This window comes from Vespula vulgaris, chromosome 3 (assembly GCF_905475345.1).
Source record: "Vespula vulgaris chromosome 3, iyVesVulg1.1, whole genome shotgun sequence".
Lineage (NCBI taxonomy): Eukaryota > Metazoa > Arthropoda > Insecta > Hymenoptera > Vespidae > Vespula > Vespula vulgaris.
The window spans coordinates 11,152,009-11,176,751 of NC_066588.1; the positions used below are offsets into that span (position 1 = coordinate 11,152,009).

The 24,743-nt window shown below is 30.1% G+C and overlaps 3 protein-coding genes across 3 annotated transcripts; 2 read left to right on the forward strand and 1 right to left on the reverse strand.

The window, feature by feature from the left end:
- The first annotated feature begins 706 nt into the window (after positions 1–706).
- Positions 707–12,954, forward strand: LOC127062678 (thyrotropin-releasing hormone receptor-like). The gene is made up of 4 exons (XM_050991306.1): positions 707–3,707; positions 10,164–10,368; positions 10,508–10,613; positions 11,017–12,954. Exons 1-4 carry the CDS (start codon positions 2,823–2,825, stop codon positions 11,246–11,248), a joined length of 1,428 nt encoding a protein of 475 aa, XP_050847263.1. The 5' UTR covers positions 707–2,822; the 3' UTR covers positions 11,249–12,954.
- LOC127062675 (cytochrome P450 9e2-like) lies at positions 5,017–6,988 on the forward strand. The gene has a single exon (XM_050991302.1). The coding sequence runs from the start codon at positions 5,191–5,193 to the stop codon at positions 6,733–6,735; it is 1,545 nt and encodes a 514-aa protein (XP_050847259.1). The 5' UTR covers positions 5,017–5,190; the 3' UTR covers positions 6,736–6,988.
- LOC127062672 (dynein axonemal heavy chain 1-like) lies at positions 10,604–24,645 on the reverse strand. The gene is made up of 23 exons (XM_050991296.1): positions 23,585–24,645; positions 23,414–23,490; positions 23,085–23,272; positions 22,694–22,968; positions 22,274–22,597; positions 21,875–22,004; positions 20,810–21,025; positions 20,485–20,744; positions 19,918–20,386; positions 19,518–19,842; positions 19,319–19,450; positions 18,919–19,239; positions 18,668–18,845; positions 18,471–18,603; positions 17,775–18,320; positions 17,472–17,695; positions 17,091–17,333; positions 16,767–16,880; positions 16,427–16,682; positions 16,185–16,347; positions 15,950–16,060; positions 15,751–15,842; positions 10,604–10,720 (listed from the first exon to the last, which is right to left on the reverse strand). Exons 2-23 carry the CDS (start codon positions 23,478–23,480, stop codon positions 10,676–10,678), a joined length of 4,812 nt encoding a protein of 1,603 aa, XP_050847253.1. The 5' UTR covers positions 23,481–23,490; positions 23,585–24,645; the 3' UTR covers positions 10,604–10,675.
- Positions 24,646–24,743: the final 98 nt, after the last annotated feature.

A 24,743-nucleotide genomic window follows, 5' to 3' on the forward strand; every position in this document is an offset into this window, starting at 1 on the left:
TTACATTTACTCCACTTGCATCCATTCCATTCAGAATTACCTACTACGATAGTAGTCCTACGTATATCATTCATAGATGATCGATAATTTTGTTCTTTTTTCTTCTTTCTGTTCGATAGAAAACATTTAGACGATTATTCATATTCCGCAAAATACGAACTTCTAACGGGAACACTTTGTCACAGTCAAACATTGAAGTTGACATTGAAAAATAGGATGTCAGCTAAGCTTAAAGTATAATCATCGATAAGCTTACGTGATATATTTTTTTCTTTTCTCTTTCAAAAATCTCAGAATATATCGTGTTCAGCAAAAAAAAAAAAAGAAATTTGATTGATCAATTGAAATAACGAATAATTAATCAGTTAGAAAAAAAAAGATTGGAGAAACCTTTATAGTATAAAATTCATTAATTTTCTACCTTTCTTTGATATTATCGATCCGAACGGACGAACGATTTTAAAGGATATTAAAAATTTTTCTATTTCATAGATTATTCTCTTAAATATCGTAACAGATGGAAATATTGACTGGACGAATGAGTATAGACGATTTCGATAGAAACATAAGAAAGGAAGCTACGTTGAAACATCCAATATGAAAATCTCGAACTAAAGGAACACCGTCGTCATCGCAGTCTAAATTGCATGGCGCATGCGGGAGAACTTTTCGGCCGGCAAACGCGTCGAGATCGTCCACAGCGCGTCCAGTTTATCTTACGTCGCGCTGAACCTCACGACGCTCCTCGTTTTTCAACTTTTCCTTGGCATATTTTCTATCGAGTAATTTGGAAAGGTTAGTGTTATAAAACGATACCAAAAGAAAAAGAAAAAGAAGACGAAGAAGAATAAGAAGAGGAAAAGGAAAAGTTTAAAGAGAAAAAAAAAAGGATGACAAGAGTGTTGCAAGTGAACTGATTGACGATTTGTTCGGAAAAAAAGAAATCCTATTCTCGGTTGGTGTAAATAAATAAAAAAAAGAAAAGGACAAAGGAAGGAGGTAGCAAATCTCCCCTTCTATATATTTGGAGGATCCTTTCAAAAAGATACATGCATATATATATTTCATTGTGAGAAAAGATAAAGGGACCGAAAGAGATTCGGAACATTATACATATAAATTTTTAGAGTCACTGAACTCTTCCGGAGGTCACGGTCGGTGTTTATACTATTCAGACTATCTACCTAACTTAAGAACCCTACGTTAAGATTCTCCCATTGAACGACCAACAGAGATCTCTCCCAGACAATTACATAGAATAGCTATATATTTTAATTTCGAGATAAGGACTGACTTGAAGATGGAAAATTGCGATAACAATTTTAAGAAAGCGTGTTACGGATCAAATGTGCTTAGATTTACGTGTCCTGCGGACACGTAAGTGATACATCGTCTGAAAAGCTCATATAATAATTCATGTTACTTGGATGTTGGCTTAATCTTGATTAATGGTTCTTGAAAGTGCATTTACCAGAGATCGTAACAGGTGTGACTGTCTTTACGTAATCAATCAATTAAATATCTATTCGAACTTATCAAACAGTTCGATCTAAGGAGAAAAAACTTAAATAGTACGTAATAATATTTTGAAAAAAATATCATATTATTGTCCAGTTTGTAAGAGAACGACGTTGCTACGTTATATTATATTATAAATTCTGGATTCATGAACCTCCTTCATATTCACGAAAAGGAATATTTTTAAAACCATATCTTAAATCTGCTCTACATTTGTCTCTTTTCTTGATGGATAACCGCTAAACCGATAAATCAGACCTATCTGTTTATCTTCATCAAAAGAACAGGTTTCTTAAAAGCGAGATAGGTAAATCGATAATTTCCTCCTACCTGACTAATACGACATAGGTCAATGCGAATAAAGAGAGAAAGTGAACAAATTCAGCAAAAATGTATGTAAATACAAAGCTGTAAAATATATATTCTTGGATCGAAAGAAAATAAATGTTTCATATAGACATAGACATAGACAATTGAAAAATCTTAACAGAACAAGATCGCCGTGAAAACATTCCAGCTGTTCATTTGAACGTTCAATACATCATAGCTTATAAAAAAAAAAAAAAAATTAAAAGAATTAATAATAAATAAATGGAAGAACAGCAGGACGATTAAACTCGAATAAACGAGGGACACTACTATCACTAATTTCTTTCGTAGACGAATAAGAACTTCTTGTAATATATATATATATATATATATATATATATATATATATATATATATATCACGGTTCTTCCACAATCCTCAGATTTATTTAAACGTCTATTATTTTCACCATAAACAAGCCGCTTTTCACATTTCATTTCCATTGCGTCATCATCTCATTCGGTAATTCTGAGAAAGTATTTATATCGACCATTTACGTTAGCGAGCAACTATGAATGAACGAGGGCCTAACTTACCGTAAACATTGTGCTTACTATAGTATTACAAAATTGGAAAGAAAATTCGAAGATCCTTGAAAAAGGAAAGATTATATATCGAATAAATCATTAATCGTTGTGACCAACGAAGAACAACTAAAGAATATTTGTAAATGAACATATCGAAAAAGCATATTAAGGAAGAATCAGAAATTCGAAGAACGTAGCTAACAGTGAAAGAAGCAATCTGCACATCATCCTGAATCAATAAAACGACAAGTGAAGGAAATCGTTCGCCTCACAAAGGATTCTTACAAACCTTGTCACGAGGTGACTTCGAGTAAAGTCGTTTAAAATCGTCTGCTTTTTACTTTTGAATAAAATTGATTCGTTGATATACGATTAGTAAATATTTGTCATACGATAAGTATACACATCATGTTTTGGAAAACGTCTAATGTGGCAACGAACTCAAAGTGTATTCAAATATCAGCTACGATCAGTGCTTTACCACGTGTAAGAAGATCAGCAAGTTCTATTGTTACTTGGACGAACGTAACAAACGCGTACGTTCACAGAAACGTCAGTTTCGAGATATCGCCTGAATTGGAAGAAGAACCCTTGGAAGCTTGTAGTTCGGTGTACTTTCTGCTTGAATTGTTCCACATGTACTACATTCCGGCCATTATCCTTTTGGGACTGGTTGGAAATCTTTTGTCATGCGTTGTCTTTCTGAATACCCATTTAAAAATGCGAAGCTCGAGTTATTATTTAGCTGCATTGGCCACGGCTGATTTTGGATTTTTGGTCTCCCTTCTTCTGGTTTGGCTCAATAACACCGTTGGATGGATGGTATTTAACAAAGACGGCTGGTGCGAGACCTTGGTCTACGTCAGTGCTGTTTGTAGCTCTCTCAGCGTTTGGCTGATCGTCGCCTTCACCGTAGAAAGATTCATAGCCGTGCAATACCCATTGCATCGACCTCACATGTGCACGATAGCACGGGCAAAGGCTATCGTCTTGATATTAGTTATACTTGCTCTCGCAAGTCATTCTTACGCTTTTGTTACCGCCGGCGTCGTGAAGGTTCACGATGGCTATGAATTATGCGATCTCAAGATAGAATATCTTGAGACTATGAGGATCATCAGTATCATCGATAGCATAGCCAGTTTGATAGCACCTCTTGTACTTATCATTATTATGAATACAATGATAATGAGAAATCTTCTTAGATTCACTAGAAGATTCAAACAAGCACCGAGCGTATCCACCACCTGTCCAAGCAGAGAGAGATCCGAAATTAATCTAAACCAAATTCCGGTGAGTAATGTTATCCCTCTCTTTGTGAACTTCCTTTCTTTTTGTAATGTACGTGCTTCCTGGTAAATATCTACGTAGTTAAAGACAATATCAAGAGTCTGCATGATTCTATCTTGCATGATGTTCGCAAATACACAATCTTATCTTTTCACTTTCTCGTAACGTTTTACGCTTAAACACTTTGCACTTAGGTGTCTTCATAATTCTAGCTAGTAAACATCTACGAAAATAAAGATACGTACTTAGTAAAGCGTAGTATTACCTTCCTACACATTCCAGTCACGTGGAAGAATACCGGTATGTATATATGTTTATTGAAACATCACAAACTTGGATATGGCACAGCTGCCCCATATATGTTATTACGGTATGAGAAAAACGTGCTGGACGAAGAATTTCAAACGCGTTTAATTTGAAAAATTAATAACAGGCGCGATGAATCTCCATGATTTCGTGTTGTTGTTACTCATAAACATTTCATTTTGTACTCTTATAAGGACAATAAAAAGAAAGTTCGCCACTATATTAGCCGCTTCTAACTAATAGAGAACGAAAATAATAGAAGCAGTATTTCTTATGACGAAACTTTACAAAACTTAACTTTCATAAACGCGCAAACATTCTTTTGTTCAAGATATAGTGTAATACTTTCTATAATACTTTAAAAAAACAAACGCTTTACTACTTTATAACACAAAAAAACAAATAAAAAGAGATACGTTCGGTAACTACTATTGATTATTAGCGAAGTAAATGTCGAGCTTTAATTAATGCTTGTAATATCATATCGAGATCTTAATCAACGACATAAAAAAGAGAAAACAGAGAGAGAGAGAGAGAGAGAGAGAGAGAGAGAGAGAGAGAGAGAGAGAGAGAGAGAGAGAGAGTGACGTCTTATTACTATATATTGATTTAATCTGCATTGGCAAAAACCTCGTAGATATTTCAAATAGATATTGATTAAAAGATAAGACATAAATTACTTCATACTTATCCTTTTCATATTAATTAGTATAAATTCGATTGATCCATACTTCCTTTAATTTTCCCAGGATAACATAACCGTTTCTCAATGTAATTTGTTTTCGAAATTTCAAGCTAAAAATCTTGTGTAGATATAATGACATATCATAAAAGCTAAAAATATTCAAGAGCTTAATTAGTTAATTATCAGTTATATTTAAATTGAATGATACTTACTTCATTGAATAAGAAATGAAAACAATCTCCAAGTTAATTCTTTTGATATGGAAGTCGTCATCTTTAGTTATATATGGATCCTTGATGCTCTCAAGTCAGTGATTGCCCGATAATCATTGCTTCAAATACTTCAAGTGGTATAAAATCATCTACTGTTGCTAGTCACTCCCAGCTACTCGAGTCGATAACAAGTCTTATATCATTTTTGTCGGTACTTTCTATTTCTTCAAGAGTTTGAAGTCTTGTGTTTTAATTGAAGAAGAATTTGAAACATTCTCGAACGATGGAGATTTTTATGACCGTTTTAACGATTCTCGCTATTGGCCTGGCACTTTATTATTTCCGTCTACGTGATACGTCTTATTTTAAAGAAAAAGGATTGCTACACGATTCTCCATTGCCTATATTCGGCAATATGGCACCTTATTTTTTTCGACGGAAACCTGTATATTTAATATTGGCAGATTTATACAATAAATATTCACAAACAAAGTACTTCGGATTTTACGATTTCATGAGCCCAGTTATTGTACTTCGTGATCCTGAAATAATCAATTCAATTGGGATAAAAAACTTTGATAACTTTTGCGATCATACTAGTTTCGTTGCTGAAAACGAACCCTTAATGGCGAAGAACCTTTTTCAACTGCGTGGTGATACATGGCGTGAAATGAGAAAAATTTTAAGTCCTACATTCACCTCGAGCAAGATGAAGATGATGTTTGGATTGGTACAAGAATGTGCTGAAAACTTTGTTAATCATATCGCGATAAGGTCTGAAAAAGGTTGGACAACCGAAATGAAAGACATTTTTACGAACTACACGAACGACGTAGTAGCGACAACTGCTTTTGGTATTGGTATTGATTCTATAAAGGATCCGAATAACGATTTCATTACGCTCACTAAGACGGTTCTAAATTTTGACAGTATCGTTTCTACGAAATTACTTTTGGGTAGAAATTTTCCGTGGTTATTCAAAACGTTGAACATTAAACTATTTGGTGAAAAAACACGTATCTTTTTTCGCAACGTGATCATTGATAGTATTAAAACGAGAGAAGAGAAAGGTATTATTCGACCTGACATGATTCAAATGATGATGGAATCGAGAGAGAAAATGCACATATCTTATGATGATATGACGGCACAAGCTTTCGTGTTTTTCCTTGCCGGATCAGATTCTACTGCAACGTTTATGTGTTTTCTTGCTCACGAAATAGCTGTAAACAATGAAGTTCAAATCAAACTGCGAGAGGAAATCGATCAAAGTCTGAAAATAACAAATGGTCAACCTACCTATGATGTTATTATGAATTTGAAATATTTAGACGCAGTGATCAATGAAACCTTAAGACTATATCCTTTAACTTCTTTTGTGGATAGATATTGTTCAAAAAGTTTGGAATTACCGCCGGCAATACCTGGAGGAAAATCATTCACGTTAAAACCTGGAACAAGCGTTTGGTTTTTACCTTATTCCATACATCGTGATCCAAAATATTTTCCAAATCCAGAGAAATTTGATCCAAACAGATTTATTGATGGAAACATTGATCCATTTGTTTATTTTCCATTTGGTATTGGACCAAGGATTTGTATAGGCAATAGATACGCTCTTATGATTTGTAAAGTCGTATTTTTCCATCTCTTAGCTCGTTGTGAACTTGAGATATGTTCTAAGACTTCGATACCAATAAAATTTAGTAAAAAGAGCATGGTCATGACGGCTGAAAATGGTTTTTGGTTGAAAATTAATGCTCGAAAATCCACCCTACCGGAAATAATAAAAAATGGTGAAATAAGTAATAACGTTGAACGTAAATAATTGAAGAAGTAAATAATAAAATCAGGTAGAGTGAAATTCTGATTGAAATTACTCACTAAAGATGGTAATAAATAGTAATAATCGTGCTTCGGTAAAATCGAGTAATACAATTAATACAAATACGATAAATAAAAATTGGGTGTAGTAATATGAAGAAAATTTGAAAAAGTAGTTCTACGATAGAAAAAGATTCTGTTGTAATATATCGAATAATAGTGAATAAAAGAAATGCTAATTTGCAAGAAAAAAATAATATCCTCATTTTATATACGATTCATATTGCATTTCCTGCTTAATCATCGTAGTAGCTGAATACTGATTTCCCCCAAACGTTACAAAATATCCTTCAAGCTTCACAGCTTCGAAACTTTTCAGTTTTTCATGCTTTATCGATACGCTTTTGCTATGTATTAGTGAAACGACTCTACAGAGATTGCGGTTTGTCGACTATTTTCGAACGGCGCGTATAAATATCCATGGCTTATGTAAGCTTTGCCATTCATCTTTACAGAGCTCAAGCATCGACATATTTCGACCTCTTCTGCATTATGTTTTAATTGTCCAACAAAATTCATTTTTATAAGTACGATTTTGGTATATAATTCAACATTGATTAAGCAAGACGACAATTAGTAGGAGGATATGATAGGGATTCACGTACAAGTCATTATGTCATAATAAACGTTGTACGATAAACGCAATGTTATCTTGGCTCTGTTCTTGCAATTCAATATATATAACGTTACATTTAGATACGTATAATAATATCTCTTTAAATGTCAACTTCAATGAATATTTTCGTACCATTGGTTCGGATAAAAATCAAAAAGAAATTTTTTCTAAAATAATACTTCATAGGTTTGTCGTTCAGTAATATCGTAAGATAATATTTATAACCGTATTGACTACAATGCGTATAATGTCAAATGGCAATCCAGAGAAGATAAAAGTAACACAATTCACATTTTTCAGATATGAAATTCTTAAAAAAGGTGTTTATACGAAATATTTAAATTCCTACATATATTTAAACTCCTAACTTAACTGGCAAACGTTTACGTGAGACAATTGATATATTTAAAAATTATTAAAAATTTTAATAATTTAAAAGATTTCATTTTACAAAATATTTTCAGATCACGAATAGTCGTAAGCGTTGTACGCTCTACTTTTTAATAAACAAAAGTAATTAATCGGATTTTACATATCACTCATATATCATCGTTAATATTACATTTATTTCATTTGTTCGAAAATAATATTGATAAAATAAGTTCACCGAAATTCATTCGAAAAGCTTGATCATCCATATCGTTTTTATCAATCATCATAAGAATTTCAAAATCATTATTCATTTTTTCATCTGTAATAAAAGGCTTAACTTTATTAATCTACGATTTATAACGATTCCCTCTTCAAATTCGATTTATTCGGTTCAGTTCTCTTCATCGATTAAACTCGGATATATTGAATCTTGTTGCTTCGTTACAGTACACATACGAAACATGTCTCTCTGTCTTTTTTTATAACGACAACACATCAGCCATACCAATCACTTTTTTATCTTTTCATATATACCCGTTGTATGTTCTATCATATATATTCAAACACAAAAAATATTTGAGTAGAATAGTGACATGTTTTTTAGCTAGAAAATCAATCAAGATAGCAAGCCCTGGCCTTTGATTCGGTGACTCATCTATTGAAATTAATAGTGAAACAGACCTTGCCTATTTTAAATCATTTGGTATTCAGTGTCAAGGACATGAATGATCAAACTGTTTTAGATATAGATAAATTTATAACTACAAGAATATAAATGAAATGAAAAGTGATACATAGTTCGAAATCACTTTCTGATCATAAATAATATATTCTACAATTCTAACAGAAAGATATTTTGCATATATAATAAGATAAAGTGAGATAACGAGATATATTTTTCTTATCTTGTTGAAACAATCGTATTTTTCGTATTTTACGACCTTTTTAAATAATAATATAAAAATTTTAATATTATACAAGATAATAGAAAAAGTAGTAAATAAAATCAAAGACACGCAATCAGTTAAATAATATATATATATAAAATTATACATACCTATGTGAAATTAAATTAAAATTACATTTAAATTGTAAACGTGATTATTTATAACATGTTTTCCCTTTGATGTCCAGTATTATTTGAATATTAATTTTCTTTGTACGCACTCATTTCCAATTTATACTTAAATACGTTATGACGAATTCAAAGCGTTATTGACCCTATAAAATTTAATAAAAAATAAGACAATGAAATATAAATTCTAATAAAAATGATATTAACGTATTGCAATGGAAAACAAACGAAAATAACGTATCGACATTTCATCAAAAGGTACTGTTCGTTGAAACGAATACTTGCGCAAAGGATACGCAACCAATTTGTGTGAAAGCTGATTGGCACCCTGAGAAGTCGTCTATTAATCAGGAGATCGTAACAATACTACGTCAGTTAATCGTTGAACGTAGATAGATACCTCGATATCTATCTACGCGTGAACAATAAGTGCATTTTTCATTAATACAAAGAAGACCCCATTTTGACTATAGCCACGAAATACAATACCACAGTAACAAAAAGTTTATAATTGGGTTTTAAACGTTAAAAAAAAAAAACTTATAAAAAAAGGCTTTATTGATAATATCCTAATAAATAATATGTTACGTTCTTCGAAAAGAAAAAGTTAAAATCTTTGAATTTATTGCAATCGTCAGATGAAGCTTCTTTAATGAAATACGTGACATGATTTGAACGCATCAGATTTATTGTATGCTTTTCTATCGAAAGCTATTATACTATTTCCACATTTAATCAAAGTAAATAGGATATTGATGAACATATTTGATGATCAAAATTTTTATAGAATTGTATTTAGAAAAAAAAAGGATAGTTATAAAATAAATGATCATTAAAAATTTGATATTATTATTTGATATATATATATATATATATATATATATCACGATTATGATTATATTTATGATATTATTATTTGATATATATCATGATTATTTTGATGATATTTTATTATACTATGATTACTTTTCATGAAATAATTATATGTATATATATATATATCACGGTATCTTATTCACGTAAACGTTGATCTAAAATGAAGCAAAAAGTTTTAAACGAATTTAAATTTAAAAAGTGCTAATGACGAAGTAAATTAGTAAAACTATAAGATGATATTAACGAACTGATAAAACTTAATTCTAGAGAATTTTTTATAATAGAAAAATTAATTACGTTTAATACGAACATTTTTTTACTTCATTAATCCAGGGTTGATAAATCAATACTTTTTAACTGACATCATTTAATTATAAAATATCGTCGATCGTGCACGTGCATCAAAATTCATGCTATTCAAAATATGTTACAGAGTGCTAGTAGCAGTCACAATGGTGCCGGAGGTATTAATATGGGTACCATCATTGGAGGACGTAGGCCACCCTCTCAACAATCTTTTCATTCTTCGAAGACCAACCATTCTCAAAATTCAAGGCATCAGCCTACATCGATCGCAGTACCACCATCTACACCAAGAAATGCTTGCCAACTACCCGAAATAGCGGCTCGATGTATACGTGAGTAAAACTTTGTTAGCCTATGAAATCAATAAATTATCTTTAAGCTTTATAGATATACTTAACTTTATTTCGATGAAAAAACAATTAAATCGATTCCGTAAAATCTGTTTAAATCTAATTCTTTTTTACCTTGCAGATGTACGATCATCTTCACGGAATCTCGTATCAACTAGAAATCAACAGAGTATTACAAAAATGCTCTTATTGATTAGTACTGTTTTTATTATTCTCAATTCTCCGAGGTAAGTGTAATCTATCAACGTATTAACCGCTTCTTTTATACTTCTTTCTCCAAAATTAATATTTATAACGTTTCCAATTCAACGAAGAGCATGATTCGTATTGTTCTCTAAAATCAAAAAGTATCGATTTACGTTGATATCTTTAACAAATAGTATCATTATTATTGATGAGATTAAAACTTAAAACAGAGAGACGGAACGGTTTAACAAAAATTTAACACAATTAATTCTCCTCTCTAAAATAATATATATATATAAAAAAAAAATCATATTTCAAAGATTATTATCAGAAATAATTGAATAATCATTCGATGATGCAACGATGTAAAATAATTTCTAATAATAATATTAAGTTATAAATTAAAATTGTTTTAATCGAAACAAACGTATTCATTTGTCACAGCTACGTGATACGCTTATGTGTCTTTTTCTTCACTCTTGCACGAAGAGATACACCCGCTCTGCTCTGGTGTCTTCAACAGTTCTTCATGCTTCTTTACTACACTAACTTCAGTATCAATTTTCTTCTTTACGCCATGTGTGGTATCACGTTTCGACGCTGTCTGGAACAACTGTTGCGTAAAGTTTTAAAAAGCATGACCAGGTATCACTGCAATCCTCAAAGATACATATAGCTATTCCGTCATCATCGATCTGGAAGAAGTCGGACAGAAACAATCATTATGATGAACGTTAGAGAACCGGCTAATTCATAGATGATAGTTGAAATGAGATCATCAACGCCCTAATCAGGGTAACGTCTACAAATTTGCTCAATTTATCAAAGACTGAAAAAGAAGAATAAAATGTTTGACCATAATTCATAATCAATATCAAAACCTCTCGATGGTTTCTTGAGTTTATTGACGCTCCACAAATGGATAGCCATGACAACTGCAAAAATAATAGACATTAATGAAATTATTTCTATCGTAACGTTCAATATCCAATGTCTATTCACGGTTCAAATTAATGTCGAGGGACACATCTGGTACTTGAATTGCAATGTCATTGATATGGGATATCAGGGGTGTTGTCGAGTGGTAACAGGGTAGTGATATGCGCAACATTATTACTATCTCTGTGTACATGCTGATCGATAGTTACTTAAAGATAAAGCTACTCGTCTCGTTGCAACGGCTTATGATAAACAAGATTATTTGAGTATACTTTATAAGATTATATGGAATATAGATGAAATATACACAGCGAGGACATTAATAATCGTGATAACATTGAATCTCGAAGAACTCTGTTTTTAATTTTATTTTAATGTTAATATCCCTCGATGATGTATCCCTCGATTGTCAAGGCTAAAACAATATTTTATATCGAAACATTATTTATTTATACTTACATTATACCGTTACTCTGTATCCATATATTATACGTAATAATTGTATTCGAATCGAAAAAAATATTCTTCACGAATTTATCGTTATCTAAACATCATATCCAAAGCTTATTGTTAGCAAAAGGAAATAAGAAGAGATTAACATCATTTTTTTCAACATTATTGCCAACTTTTACGTAGATATGATGAAGATATGAAATTTATAGGCGACATCTGAAAGCCCAGAATTTTGTGTTGCACTTAAAACATAGGGGATATAGCGTTTGATAGGCCGTATAAAATTTTATTAAACCTCTTCGAAATTTGTTATTACACGTATCCCACGAGGATTTTAATTGATATAGGAATTCTTCTAAAAATAAAAAAGAGAAGTGATAAACTTACTTTTCTCATTTTTTTCATCGCTTTTGCACAGTATTTGTTTAAACTAGGTAAATTATACTCACGTGAAAGTTGGCTAAATATTGGTGGTCTCTACTGGTGTTAATTAATTTCGCAAAATCATAATTATAAAGTTAACGATTAAATCATGAATATGAAAAAAAGAAACAAAACTTAATTTATAATATTCACGTTTGAATTTTTAATTGAGCAATTATTATCTCAATAGTTCTACTTTTCTTCGAAAGCTTTTAATATATGCATTTAATAAATGCATACCAATATTTGTACAAGCATGAATCCTTCTAAAGCATATAATCTGCAAAAATATTTAATGTTTACCATTATTAAAAAAAGAACGCTAATATTAAAAGGCAAAGTAAATAATATCGTGAGAAATAATGGAAGTGAAATAATCACGTACCTGTTCTGACATCCTCGAATCGAGAAAAAAATGCGTATCGTTTTTATCAATAATTGAAAACAACAAACGAAGACAATGTTTTGACTTATTAAATGTTTCTATGTGATGTAATACGTAGGATTCCTCGCAACTACTGTGTAAATAGGTTTATCTTAAATATTATAAAATAAATCTATCTAATCCATTCCTGTAAATGTGTACATATAAAAAGCGATATATATGTATAAATAAAAAATCTAATGGGATCGATTTACAGATTTACGTACAGTCGATAGAATTTTTATATATTCATAGGATGCACATAATGCTATTATATAATTATTTATTATATTAACAATTAATTTATTAAATTAAAATGTGGCATATCTGACGAGTATATGATTTAATATTTTGTTAAAGAAAAATAATATATCTATTTTTTAATACCTGGAACATATAAATTAACACATGAACATGAAGCTATATATTTTACGTACTAATATTTTATGTAAATCGATTTCAATAAAAATATAAACTACATCTTAAGTGTCAGAAAGTGTAATAGCAGCTTCTTATTGATAAAAGAATCTGATCAGAAGTATCATTTTACTGTCGTATCTATTTACATAGTATGTACATGTGTATGCAAAATAATTCTAGTAAGAAAATTTGCTTAATTCTTATAATAAAATCATTATATACATTTGCAAATTAAAAGAATTTACTGGATATAAGCTGTACGATATAGTACAACACTGCTTCTTTTATTTATTTTCTTATAGTTATTTCTATAAGTTATTCTTTAAGTTACCTTATAATGTGAATACAAAAACACACATACGTATACAACTAGATAAATTGTATACCTCGATTAACCTTAAAGATGTACATTTTATATACTTTTTTTTCATTAATTTATTATTTATTTGTATAAATAAATTAATGTTATTTTCCAAGTCTGTTTTAAATGAACTTTCAGATTACCTCTTTCTTACGATCGTTAAGATTAAAGAATCTTCATAACGGATATTATACTCGAATCTATTTTTATAAAACGATAATCACGAATATAGAAACGAATCATAGAAACGGTTATTGACCGCACGTGTTTTGCAGATGCGACTATTTCAAATTCAGCTTTCCGTTTCGAATAAAAGTAGTCTATTTTGTCATGTTCGATAATTAACGTGGATCATCCAATGACCCAGCACTTCAACGATTTTCCTTCTAGTTAAAATATAAAAGAAAAATGAGAACAGAAAAGAAAAGAAAAAAAAAACGAAAGAGACACCCGTTCTATTTAAGAAATGACAGTGCTAAAAACGTCCTTTTAGAAAAATATGCAGCTACATAGTATTTTAAGTAAACGAAGCATCAAATGTCCAAATAGATAACCGTAATATTATTATCCTCTATAATTATTAAGTTGACCTCGTACGATAATTTACTATACAGTCTACAAATTCACAAAATATTTTTGTAATTTTTTTTCATTCCTTCTTAATCGAGCCTATGGAAACAACAAGGATAAAAACATCCGAAACGATCCAACTTTTTTTTTTTATAAATACACGAATCAAGATAGTAAACGAAATTTTATCTAATTACCTAATTCTAACGAAAGGAAAATGAATTTCCATTCATGAAGAATATGACACCTATCTGTGTAAATGTTCGCCCAGTAAAAAACTTTATGCATCACTTAATTACTATCATAATCATAATACGATCTAATAATGATTATTATCTTCATTTCTCATTATCACGGATCGATGAATCTACAAATATCAAAATTACAGATAACCTTCTCCATGCGATTAAGAGAAGATAAGTTTTAGCGGAAGGGAGAAAAGCAATTTATCGTTTCGGTGAATCCACGATGGAAATATGCGAATCGATCCGCCTACCCAAAAGTATTTCTACCCTCTGACGAATTAAAAAAAGAACTAAGATGTAAAACCCATTGGAATCCCTCGATTTATAGAAGGAATTACTCTTACGAACGATTGATCGGCTTACTTCCAATGAAAAAGTTTAAATATCCGAAGACATACGCTTTCATCATCAATCTTTGCTTATACGATCTCATTTTACGAAAGAGGATTAGATAACTTTAATAACACGTCGCTAATGTTTTTTATTAAACATAATAATTAAACATGTGTGTATATATATATTTTTGTTGTTGTTGAATTAAATTATATGTCCTAAAGTAAGATATATCTATTTATTGACTCTAATCGACAAAAATAAAGTCATTATTAAACGTATAACAGATGAATATCTCTAATATTAATAATTAATACACGGAGTATTAAATATTTTCTGTTTTGTTATTATTTATAAGAATATTGAATGGCACGCCTGAAAATAGATATCACGCCCTACTTTCTTACGCAATCATTGTTACTACGACACCATCTACCAGCACGAAACTGTTTTAAATTCCCCTGATAGATAACGTGTTTATATAAGTTTGTATAGCGTGTTGTCTATCGCAGGGGCTTAAATAAATGTGATATATGATATAGAATGATAGGTGACATTGGTAACTATTATTATCAACAAAGTGTGAAGTGATACCAGTATTTAAACATGACATTTCTAACATTGAAATAAATAATAACAAATAATAAATAAATGAATACGTAATGATGAATACGTAATTTGCATATAATGGAAACGTAAATGAGATTCATTAAGTTTAAACTAATAAATAAAAGAGTAAATTACTAAATGCTAATAAATTTTGATTAATTATGAGTATTATGACTCGAATTTAATATCAACTTTTTTGTCATGTTTTCTCAAACATTATTTAATGTAGAAAACGAATAAAAATATTAAATATGCCTTTGTAAATTATTAGAGTTAAAATGTTATGAAAAGATACTTAAAATCTTCCAAAGATTTTTCTAGAAATAGCAGAAGAGTTTCTTTAACGAACAATATTAGGTAATTATAAAAACAAAAATGGAAAATACATAAAATAATCTTACCTTTGTTTTGCCAGATCCAGTTGGTCCGACTAACATCAATCCGTGACGTACCAAAGTAGTCTCGTAGAGCTGAATAATTTTCTTCACAAATTCTAAATTGGCAACATATAATAATAATAATGATAATCAATTTCTTTATTTATTAATATCTATTCACTTTATATAATTTATAAAATAATTAACTAATTATTATAAATACCATCGACACTCTCTAAGCCCTTTTCTAAAATAGTTTTACGGATCTCCGCTTCAAGGATTCCATAGTCTACAGGTAATTCAGTCAATTGCGGAAAGAGGTCAGATACAATCCCTTTAAAATATAATAACAAAAGCTAATTAAAAATTTTAATTAAAATTAATTGATTAATGAATAAATTAATAACGATAAAAATAAATTGAAAATATACATAATGATTAATAAGAAATTTTATTACCGTTAAATAATTTCAAATCATCGCTTAAAAATTTCGGCACGTTGACATCTCTCAAAGCACGTAAACAAATTTGTTGTTCTTCAACGTCTTTCAATTCTCTTTTCAGATTACCTGCTACAGCTATAACAGTCTTTACAGCACGCATTCCAAAATCATAATGATCCTACGAGAATAAACTTTATGAATAACAAAATGATGATACAATATAAATCTTAAGTTATTTCTTATAGAAAAATAAAAACCTGAGTACTGAGTTGCTCGGAACTTAATTTAAAAGTAGTTGTTATCTTTCCAGCCAGAGTTTTAGCATCGGAGAATCCGTAAGAGAATAAAGAAATCTCGGCGATAAGAGCATAATTTGGCACCATCATAGCCACTGGACGGAAAAGAGCTTTTAAATTATCAGGCAATTCTGTTCGACCGGCGTAACCCGGATTCATCGTGATGAAAATTGCACAAGAAGGTTTAAGTGTAATTTCTACTCCCTCGAAGGTGAATCTAAATAGATATATAAGATGTGAAGTGAGAGATATTTCGAACAGACATTGAATAATATACTACATTAAGAAGATAAGAACTAACACTTCAGCTCTAATTTGTTGAGCCTTTTGAATAGTCATAATTTGTTGTGCTATTACAGATAATACTTCGATATCTATTCTGTTAAATTCGTCAAAGCATGCCCATGCTCCTGCGCTATAAAAAGGAACGCAATATCTTGTTATTATTCGAAGAAAATTAAAGATAATATATAAAGTAAAAATTATTTATATTATTATTTATATATTTATCTATAACAATTATAATTATAATAAATATTATAAATTAGAAATTATAATAAATATATAAAAATTATTTATATAATTATATATCTTATATTGTTTGTATAAGAGGGCAATATAATACCTGGCAAGACCTTTAAAAAATTTTCCCATAGACAAAAAGTCCAGCTGATCGGAACAATTAAACACAACACATTGAATAGCAAATGCTTTAGCTAAATCTTTCGTCGTTTCAGTTTTTCCAGTTCCAGCTGGTCCAGCAGGTGCTCCACCAAATTTCAAGTGAAGAGCACCAGTCAGTGTTAAATAACATCGATCCGTTAAAGGAGTGATAACCAATCTACCGTTGTTACCTAAGTACTCGTAACTGAAAAATAATTTCTTTTAATTTCTCATTATTATAATTTATTAATTTTTATTACACCAAATTAAAAAGAAAATTCTAAGCTCTTTTTCTAACACTGAATAATGTATAACGCTAGATATTATATTCGATATAATTTACCCATACGAAAACTCCGCATTTACCGCACGAACTTTTAATTCGCTATCAACCCAATAATATCGTAACTGTGATATCCATTCAAAATCGTTAACATTTGTTACATTTTCTTGAATTAGTTTATACAAAACATCTCTTGCATGTACTTCGATAATAATTACAGCCTCGAGCATTAATCTTTGGATTTCAGTATGTGGACTTCTTATAAGTTCCCGCAGATCATCCAACTATGAAGCATTAGAAACGTAGGTAACTCACAACATATTTAATTAAAAAAGATAATTAACTTAATTTCACAATATTTACTTGCGATAACATCACTTCATAAAAATTCCGCAGTGCGTTACGTTTTATGGCATCTTCGACGTGAGCTGTCCAATAAGTTTGACCACCACAAAGAACGACTTGACCAGGCCACATATACACCCATTCCTTTCTACTTGTTTCCTCGACAATTTGAAGAGCTTCGCCGATAATTTCTCTTAAGGTATTACGCATAGCTTCTTCTACCAATCCCAACCAATTCTCAACGTTTCCTTCGGGATAAATTGGTGGTCTTAACACAACTTCTTCATATTCCGCTGAATACATTCTCGTAATAGCTAAATCTTCTTCGAATCTCAATTCCCTCATATTTTCAAAACACTTTTTAAGATGAGGTTGTACGGCTTGCACATTTTTCGTTTGAGCAACTATCTCGAGCAATTCATCGTCGCTAAGGAAGAAAAATCGTGGAAAAACCATCCGTTTGGTTTCTAAGTAATCAGCCAAACCCTTTTGTACGACTTCTAACAGGCTGATACTCTCCTTCAAACTTTCTAAGAGCGTTTTGTCTGGACAGATTTTCATTATCTATAAACGTCGATCGAAAAAAAAAATTTTTCTTTTGAGATTTATTATCAGAACAGTAATAAAAAGAAAATCGTGGATAGTTTAGTTTCGTCGGAGAGATATTAAAATAATGTTAAGTCTTAAAAATTATGAAAAAATGTTGTTAATTACATAAGGGCATTCGTGTGCTGTTTTCATTATCCGTCTCCAAGTACGATCCATGGTATTAAACTTTCTTGTTTCCACCGGTAATTGTCGACTAATATCTTCTGACGAAAAGATTGGTTCCAAGTACATCCAATGTCTTGTGAACGTGGAACAAATATAAATGAAGACACGTCCAATGTAAATTTATCTATAAAACTTACTTTTGTACCTCTATCCATAACAATATAACTTCCTGTGATAATTTTAATTTTTGATCCCATTCTTCGAATCGATCCTCAAATACAGCTTTAAAAGGACTAAAACTAATTTGTTGCGCATTGAGAATATGATCGTCTAAGAGCATTAGGGTTTCATCGGCAATTTTCATGATATAAGTACCTAATTGATAACGATAATACTTAGAATTTATATAAAATAACATTTTAATCATTGATCTTAACAAAATGCAAACCTGTATTTTTATAAGGAATGACATCCATTGTTATAGTGTCCCAGGCGCTGATCATTTTATCCAAAATCCCTTCTATCGAATATTCTTTTTCTGCTTCATCCGCAACAGTCATTACAATTTCCTCATATTGCATAATACCAAGAAGGATCAATTCCTTGAATGTCAATGTCGGTGTTAGTGCCATTTGTATGCCAGTGACAATGCTGAGTTCATCGAAATGTCGAGGTTTCATGCCTGGATTCCTAAGAGCTTCTATCATCCCTACGTAAGGCTTAAAGTCTTCTATCTGATCCCTTATATATTCGGCTACAGCAGCAACCTCTGATCAAAATGAGAGCACCTTGATTACTGATTCGAATGGTGGATAATACTCGAATCGATAGACCCTTAAATTTAATACTTGGAAATTCTTTGAAAATCTTTATGCTTCGGGACATTGCCTTGTACATTTCATTTACATAATTGTCGATATTGGATCCATCAATTGTTATCAAGGGATTTTCCATCCATATTTCATGCCATTTCAACCAATCTAAAAGCAAGACGAACTAAGCTTGTTCCAAATTCACTTAAATTTGTAAATCGTGTAAATTATGTACCTGATGCCGTTATCCAAAGCGTTTGATATGGCTCGAAATCTTTCATAAGTTTGGTAAGACTCTCGAATGGTACAACAGGAAGTCCAAGTAGTTTTTGACGCTCGTTTAACATTATTCCGGTTTCTTGACATTCCTTCATCATTTTCCAAATTCTTCTAATATCAATAGCAATCTCGTGAACCATATTAATATTCGTTTGTAAAGCAATATTAGCAACGTTTCCTACAAGCATATCTATTTTCTCTTGCAACATTATCTCATCTTGCAGTTGATTTTTCAAAAATTTATCCTGCTCTGCTATAAAACGTTCCTCGGTTTCAACGATCTACGATTATTTATAATTAATATTTTTGTATAAGTGTAATTCGCAAAAATAAAATCTCGATAGAGAATTCTTTACCAATTGTTCTATTTTATAAGGATAACCAATCGCTTCCCACTTGGCATGAAAATCTTCATCTGATAAGTTCCAGCGAAAATGCTCTAGAATATCAAATTCGATTTTCACTTTCTGCGTGTTTTCATCAATATTCTTTACTGTCAACGGAATCGTTTCCACCCATTCTTTTTTATCAAATAGATGTTCTACATTCCTCGATTCTTCTTTTAACTTTGCATTTATTTCTGTATATTCGTCCAAAATTTCATCAATCTTAGAACGAAGTTTGTTCGTGAACATAATGAGTAATCGCGTGGAACAATCTTCGCGCTTCGTCATTAAAAATTCTTTCAAAGGTTGTACATTTACATTAAAAGGACCGATGAAAATATGTTTTGGTAGAGTATTTTCAAGATTATTTTTCATTCTACGATGAAATGATATTTCATCCGTAATCTCGACGGCCGTATGTTCTTCGTTTTTAAAGTTCCTAAGAACATAATATATTTAAGTGTTTAAGTAACAAATATTTGCAAATTAAACGATTGATCTACCGTTGATTTAAACAAAAATACTATCTTAACTTACTCGATATATTTTTCAATGTCCATTTCGAAAAATTCGAGATATTTATAATATTCTTTGGCATAAGCTTTTAAAGGTATGATTGCCTTTTCGTATATATTTAATAAACGATTTCTAACGTCACATATCCTTTCATTATACAGACCGACCGAACTAAGAAAAAGGTCTACTGGAAATTTAAGGAAGGTAAGCAGAAATGGATGTACTTGTCTTATTTGATGGCACAGTGACAACGAATTATCAAAAATAAATATGATAGATTCCTAAAATTATAAATAAATGATACAAACTTTAAGACTTCAAAAATTAATATTTTATATATGATTACTTTGAAAGCTTCAAGCTTAGTAGAATAATATGCTCCGTTACTATTCATCAGAAGATCTACTTTAAAAACAGGAGGAACAATACAATCATATTGAGTCTGCATTAAATCATCTCCCCAAATAAAATCATCCTTAATATCAAGTATACAAAGTCCTGGACTTTCTAACATTTCGATGTACAAAGAAACAGAATTTTCTACAAGATTTCGCAAAGCATTCTGTAAATAAAATAATATCTATTTATTAATATTTAATTATCATCTATTTTACTGAATACGGACTTGCATATGGAAAACGATGAGATCCATAAGACGTTTCAATTTCATAACTTTATATATTTCAGCAAACTTTTGATCGAGATTAAACCATCCTTTTCCTACATCCCTCAAATATATTCTAACCGATTGTGTTATTTTTTCTAACCATGGTTCTTTTAAATATTTCATCGCGATCGTCGTAGTTTGATTTTGTTGAGTTTCGAATTCGTTTAAGGAGATTGACTTCCCATAATTCGATACGAATAAATTCATGCCTGATACGTAAGCACATTCGTAGACTACACAACGCATAGCTTCGTAAACCTCTGGCAATACGTACAGCGTGTACCAATGGAAGTAATCTTTAATCTCCTAAAATTATTATCTAATTTTATCCAATTCTAAATTATGATTATCTATTTTTATCCAATATCTAAATTTATCCAATTTCCAATTACATATACGTATAATGAATCATTCATTTCAGACATTTTTATATAGTAAAATTCTTGAGCGAAATAGATTAGTTTAAATGTATTACTTTAAAATTCTTCATGTCCGTAGAAACTTTTCCCATTTGTGGTACCACGAATTCGTCCGTAGAGAATTCTATTCGCAAAAATTTAAATACATTCGGACAATACTCTATCACTTTTCTCCACATAAGATCGCACATAGTTCGACGATAATCACGCTCTACTTCGTCCATTAACTGAATAATTTACGAGTGACGATATAATATAATACAATTTAATATAAAATAATATAACAATAATTTTCTGCGAAAATGAGAAATTTGTATATACTTACAGCGATAATATTTCGAATTTTGTACTGGACAACATGTTGTCTTGTAGAAAGCTGAATAATAGTTTCCTTTTCTTTTTCATTCAACGTAGGCATATCTTCCACTTCCATGCAATCCAAATAAAAATTATATCTACGATAACGCGATATAAATAAATTGGAAAAATCTATGTAATTAATTAAATTTTGATTATATTAAATATATAATTAATATTAATGAATTAAATTGTATCATTAATGAAATTAATATATAATTATTATAATTACTAATTGTATTCAATATAATTATTATAATTAATTAAATTACTTAGTTAAATTAATTAATTAATTAATTATATTAAATACGTAATTAAGCAAGATAGTTAATTGAATAAGACAATTAACTATATTAAATTTATTGACCTAATATTCGTTTCGACTTTTTGTCTTTCTCTCACTGCAGCTGCAACCCGTCGCGCAAAAACTTTAGGATCCTCAGCAATAAATCGGATATATATCCTAGGTAATAAAAAAGTTCTTTTATGACCGTCCAATGTCAAGACAGTCCACAATTTCTTGTAGCTATCATAATCAATTACTGCAGAAAGGTGCCATCCATATAAATTATTTAATTGTACATCAGACAAATAATTACGTTCGTTGGTAACTTTTTCTACAAATGACATAGCAGGTAACGGATGTCGAACGCCATCGATGAAACCTAAATTTATCCAATCGCTCGACGTTCTATAAAACATATGAAAATATAAACACGTTTCAATGTTTTATCGCAAATAAAAATGATCTCTAATGGAATAAAAATTTATACGAGATATTCTTTACCGACAGTCGAATTCCTCGTCGTCAAATATTTCGAGAGGCAAATAATTTATTTTTGAATATAACCCGTATTTATCTTCTTTCGACGACAGCGATGAGATTATTTTTGGCGGTAAAATATTACTAGGTGAAATTCCTTCATTCTTTAACGCTTCCTCCAAACTTTGATTTCTGTACAATCTACGTCGCCTTTCCATTTCTACATTTCGTGGTAAACGTTTAGATTCCACGTTGTGTTCCATTTGAACTTTCGGTGCAAACGTCTCAGCCGGAAAAATCTTTATGGATAAAAACATTTTCGTTACTCATTTAAAATATCGTAACGATTTTTTAAATCTTTATGTTAACGTTTTATAAAATATTAAACGATCATTAAATGGAAAACTATATTTACGATCGATTTATCTTCAGGAAAAGTCATCCATCTTTCAGCTGCACCCAGAAAATATTTCGATTTTGTAGGTATAAGGTTTTTTATAACTGCGCCATGTTGTTCAGTAAATATTTGCCAAACGAGCTTAGATCTTCTTGGTACAGTAGGAAGAAGATGTAATGCAGGATTTACAGGACATTCTAACGTACCTATAATTGATTTCAATCATAATTACAAAAACTGATATGATTATTAATTAATTATTGATATTATTAATCAGTTACTACAGATATAATTATTAATTTGATATTGATCATATTATATGTATAAATGTATTTTCATGTACTGACCCGTAACAATTTCGGAATAATAACCTCTTTTTGGTGGGATTTGATTATTTTTATAAATCGGATTCATTTTATCGAAACTGAAACGATTAACGATTGACATATTTAATTGAACAATTTTTCGTAAATCAAGATAATTTTTAAACTAATAAATTTTCTTTTTTTCTAACGTACCTATAACTATCGTTACATTACAGTTTATAATACAAATTATCTATCAAACGTTTTTGGAAACGTTTATATTCTCGTAATATTTATGACTTTTTTAATATTTCATATTAGACAATATCCTATTTTATTAAAGGAAATCGTCTTAATCCAAATTGATCGAAGCGTCTCCTAGCGTTATTTTTAAGAAATTTGATTAATCAGTGATGTATCAAAAAAGTTACCCTTATGATTACTGTATCTAATACTGTGTCTTAATTAAGTTTTGAATACAACAGAAATACTGCATGATGTATACGTTCATTTTTCATTTGATCAAATTTCCATTTTAATATATCTTGCAATTAGCCTTATTGTATCTTGCAACGGAGAAATGCGAAATTGATTATTCCTTGTTCCAATTTTTCTTTTTTTTTTCTCCATAGTTTCTCTCTTCTACCATATTAATATTTTTTAGCGGTTTCTTTCATCCTGCAACTACGATATTATCATTTCATTACGCATGAAGAATTTATATGTAAATTATTCGTTTAAATTATACATCTGAAAATGTTGAAAAAATGTGTATATTCGAATGAAGACAACATTGATAAAAGAATCTTTTTTTTCTCTTCTCTTTTTTTTTTTTTTTTCTTGACGAAAAATGTAAAGGTTTGTGTTTACAGTAAAAGATATCTATATGAAAAAAAGACTAAACTCGTACCATATCACATTTCTGTTATCTAAGAAATTATGTAAGTGTTACAGATGTAATAGATAAAAAGCTTTTAAAAATAGCAATCGTACCATCATTATTATCTTATGATTTCTTATCTGTTAAGAACAATTTGAGAACTGTTTTTCTGTATGAATAAAACAATAATATTTTCATGATTCATAATTTATTTATATATTTGTATACTTATATTGAGTAATATATAGACACTTAAATATTTCGAAAATAATGCATTTTTCAAAAGAAGATTTGGATCGAATGTTGTTTAGTTTTAAAAAGCAAACATAACAGCATTATTTATTCTTGTTTCGATCGATGTCTTGAAGTTTCAAGATCAACTTTATTGTTTCTAATGGAAATCTGTAATCTTTATAACGATATCTTATACGATATCTTATTACGTAAAAGAAAATAATTTTTGTCTAAAACATTTTTTTATCCAACTTCTAT